The sequence below is a fragment of the Pithys albifrons genome, chromosome 7, assembly GCF_047495875.1.
Source record: "Pithys albifrons albifrons isolate INPA30051 chromosome 7, PitAlb_v1, whole genome shotgun sequence".
Taxonomy (NCBI): domain Eukaryota; kingdom Metazoa; phylum Chordata; class Aves; order Passeriformes; family Thamnophilidae; genus Pithys; species Pithys albifrons.
In genome coordinates, this window is record NC_092464.1 from 56,595,115 (window position 1) to 56,599,163 (window position 4,049).

Here is a 4,049-nt window from a genome sequence, read left to right on the forward strand (position 1 = left end):
CAGGAGAACATGGTCCAGAGCAGGACTTGCCTTCTGCACCATCAGAGGCATGGGGCAAGAATGTTCCCTTCTGGCAGGCCTGGCTGTGGGCTGTGAGGGTGGAGGTGCAGCCAGGGGTGTCCAGGGCTGTCCTGCAGAGCTGGCTGTGTGCTGGGGCAGGGACTCTGCTGCCTGCCAGGGTCAGCTCAGCCCAGCAAAGGAGCTCCCCAGGGCACTGCAGGGAGAAAATGTGGGTGGAATGAGTGACCCCCTTCTGGCAGGCCAGGGATGAGCAGGGCAGGGATGATCAGGGCAGGGCAAGGTCCTTCAACTGCAATGACTCTGGGCTTCTCTCATCTTCAGTTCTACCTCCTGCCATGTCCAAGGGCACGTCTCAGGAAGCACATCCACTCAGAACACCTTCCCCTTCCCAGCCACCTCACCTTGTCTGGGATCTCCTCTTCAGCCCCTGCGCAGGCAGAGCTGCCCCTGGGCAGTGGGGTGGGCATGGGCTGTGTGAGCACTGGAGGGAGCTGAGCTGGGCAGAGGAAGGTGGCTGCTGGCAGGAACAGCTCCTCACAGCACAGACAGGCAGGGAGGGAGAGGGAGCTGCTGCCACAAATGCTGGGGAGGGGCATATGGGCACCTCCCTGCTGGCCCTGTGGCACAGACACCTTCCCCTGACCAACTCCACCCTGGGCTCCTTTCCCAGCCTAAGCAGAGCCTCTGCCCTCAGGCCCGTGGGGGCTCAGGTGTGCATTGCCCTGCAGCAGCCACAGCCCAGGGAAGGATAAGCCTCTGATTTCCATCAGTCTCTGTGTGTCCCTCCTCCCTTGGCAGGAGCATTGTGGCATTTCACTGCCATCCCCTGTTGCCTGTGCTGTCCTTGTTCTCACCATTGGCTCTTCTGAGCCAATGAGGGGGATTCAGGGTTGCAGTTTCAGCTTCTGTCTGGACACAAACCCTTTGGGTCCTGCTGTAGTGATGTTTCTGTGGGAGCAAAGTGCCCAGGACCCCTCCAGGCAACTTCAGGATATCCATCTGTTTCCCGGGGTCTCCTGCAGGGTTGCAGGATGCCCTCCAAAGGGGCACAGCTCTCCCACATTATCTCTGTGCTGTCTAGAAACTTCATGGAGAAATCACCTCAGTGCTAAATCCATGGAAATGCTCTGGGCATCTGGAGTGATTGCTCCGTGTCTCAGTCTGTGAGGAGAGAGATGAAAAAGGTGAGGAGTTTGTCTTTCTGCTCTTTGGACCCAGATTTCAGGGTTCCTCTGCTCTCAGCAGTGTGCAGTTTTGTTTTGAGGGAACAGTTGTGTGTGATGCTCATCCAGCTCCAAGCTGCCAGCACAGGGCAGGTGAGAACAACACTAATGGACAGAACAGCTCTTCTGTCTCCACTAAGGGACTGTCCCTTTGCCTCTCAGGATGCACAAGACTTGACCTACAGAGCAAATAGATTGTCAGTGATTTCAAGCATCCACAACCATTACTAACTATGGCAGGTGCAACTGGGTGAACAAATAGAAATAATTCCCTCAGCTCAGTTCTTCAGCTGGCAAAGTGCAAACAGCCATGCTGAGAAGCTCTTTGAAGTATCACAAGTGAGGAGAAGAGGGAAGGAGAGATACTGATCTCTTCTCTGTCACTGGCCAGTGACAAAACCCGAGGGAATGACCGAACATTTCAAGGCAGATTAAGGTTGGATATTAGAAAAAGGTTCTTCTCCCAGAGAGTGATTGGGCACTTGAAGAGGCTGCCCAGGGCAGTGGTCACAGCACCAAGGCTGACAGAGCTCAGGATGCACTTGTAGAAAGCTCTCAGGGACATGGTGTAATTCTTGGGAATGATTCTCTGCAGGGGTAAGGGTTGGACTCCATGATCCTTGAGGGTCCTTTCCAGCTCAGAATATTCTGTGATTCTGTGAGTACATTTAGAGGTCACCCTGTGTTCCAAGTTCCCTCTCACTGATAAACAAGAAGGACTCCTCAGGAGCCCATCACAGAGTTACTGGTTCCAGTGGGCCCCTTATGCAGCAAACCCCAGAGCTCAGGGGAAGGAGCTGCAGGGAAGTCTGACTGTGGGGAGTGAGCCTGAGAGTGGAGTGGCTGTGACATATGCAGTGTTTTGCTTGTAGAAATCTGGCCTAAATAATTCCTGTCTTTTCCTCCTCAACAGATCAAAATATTCTGAGGAACAAAATGCCCAACAGCAGCTCCATCAGCCACTTCCTCCTCCTGCCATTGGCAGACACGCGGCAGCTGCAGCTCCTGCACTTGTGGGTCTTCCTGGGCATCTCCCTGGCTGCCCTCCTGGGCAACGGCCTCATCATCAGCGCCGTAGCCTGCGACCACCACCTGCACACCCCCATGCACTTCTTCCTGCTCAACCTGTCCCTCACAGACCTGGGCTGCATCTGTACCACTGTCCCCAAAGCCATGCACAACTCCCTCTGGGACACCACAACCATCTCCTACATGGGATGTGCTGCACAGGTGTTCTTCCTTATTTTATTCCTTGGAGCAGAGTTTTCTCTCCTCACCATCATGTGCTACGACCGCTACGTTGCCATTTGCAAACCCCTGCACTACGGGACCCTCCTGGGCAGCAGAGCTTGTGCCCACATGGCAGCAGCTGCCTGGGCCAGTGGCTTTCTCAATGCTCTGCTGCTCACAGCCAATACATTTTCCCTGCCCCTGTGCCAGGGCAATGCCCTGGGCCAGTTCTTCTGTGAAATCCCCCAGATCCTCAAGCTCTCTTGCTCACACTCCTACCTCAGGGAACTTGGGCTTATTGTGCTTAGTGCCTTTTTAGTCTTTGGTTGTTTCATTTTCATAGTTTTCTCCTATGTGCAGATCTTCAGGGCTGTGCTGAGGATCCCCTCTGAGCAGGGACGGCACAAAGCCTTTTCCACGTGCCTCCCTCACCTGGCCGTGGTCTCCCTGTTTATCAGCACTGCTGTATTTGCCCACCTTAAGCCTCCCACTATCTCCTCCCCATCTCTGGACCTGGCATTGTCAGTTCTGTACTCGGTGATTCCTCCAGCACTGAACCCCTTCATCTACAGCCTGAGAAATAAGGAACTCAAGGATGCTGTGAGGAAAATAATGACTTGATGCATTTTTGCAGTAAATACCTGCCTGTTTTCATGTGCAAATCACTCATAAAGAAACTCATTACCTGTCCAAACATCTGTCTCAGGTTTTGGGTGATGTTTATGGTGCTTATTTTTTCTTTTTTCTTCTTAAGTTGTGTGCAACTAAACTTTATTTTCGATCCTCAGTTTTTCTTTAGTTCTTAATCTTTTGTGTTTTACTTGGAGATGGTGTAAATGAGAGAATGATCTTTTTAATATTTAAAGCAAATAAAAGATATGGGTGCAATTTGTTTGTTCAAGTTCCTTCTTTTGTGGCCACAGGAAGGCCAGTGGCAGTGCCTGTGTGCAGAGGGAGAGAGTAAGACTATCACAGAGCAGCAGCATTGCCGGGGAGCACCAGCACTTTGTCTTTTTATATCTGCTCATTTTCCACTTCCACACTCTTCTTCCAACCCTACTGTTGCTATAAGGCCTCAGTGCTCTTGCAACTTGGTCACATCCTGCTGCATGTCCGTCCTGGGCTCACAGGCAGGGACAGGCCGTGGGCACTGCTGGGACACAGCTGGGCTGCACAACAGCAGCTCCATCAGGGAAGGGCATCTCCTGAGGGCAGGGCAGGAAGGCTTTCAGCTTTCTCCAAAGTTGCCAATAGGAATGTGCTCAAGGAAGTGTCCTGGTAACGTAAATCCCAGTGCCCAGTTGCAGAATGTGAGTGTGCAGGGTGGGGGCAAAAAGCAGTTTCCTTGCACAGCCAGATTTCCTGGGATGGGTCTGAAGCACCAGTCCTATGGGACAAACTGCATTTTCAAATCCTTTGTGTATGATACCAATTTCAGGGAGCCCTCGAGCAACCAGCCTTGGTTTAAAGACCAATATTGGAATGGGAACTCCAATAAAATGAACTCTTTCCCCTTTTATTCCCCACAAATACACAGAGACAAAATACAAGGAGGTATTAAATGAAAAAAATAAT

The 4,049-nt window shown here is 51.9% G+C and overlaps 1 protein-coding gene across 1 annotated transcript; it reads left to right on the plus strand.

Annotated features, from left to right (window-relative positions):
• The first annotated feature begins 2,180 nt into the window (after positions 1-2,180).
• Positions 2,181-3,344, plus strand: LOC139673892 (olfactory receptor 14J1-like). Its single transcript, XM_071559825.1, has one exon. It carries the CDS (start codon positions 2,181-2,183, stop codon positions 3,093-3,095), a length of 915 nt encoding a protein of 304 aa, XP_071415926.1. The 3' UTR covers positions 3,096-3,344.
• Positions 3,345-4,049: the final 705 nt, after the last annotated feature.

Bases quoted from the DNA above. Each gene is read 5' to 3' on its own strand.
- LOC139673892 (XM_071559825.1), top strand. From the start codon at position 2,181: ATGCCCAACAGCAGCTCCATCAGCCACTTCCTCCTCCTGCCATTGGCA.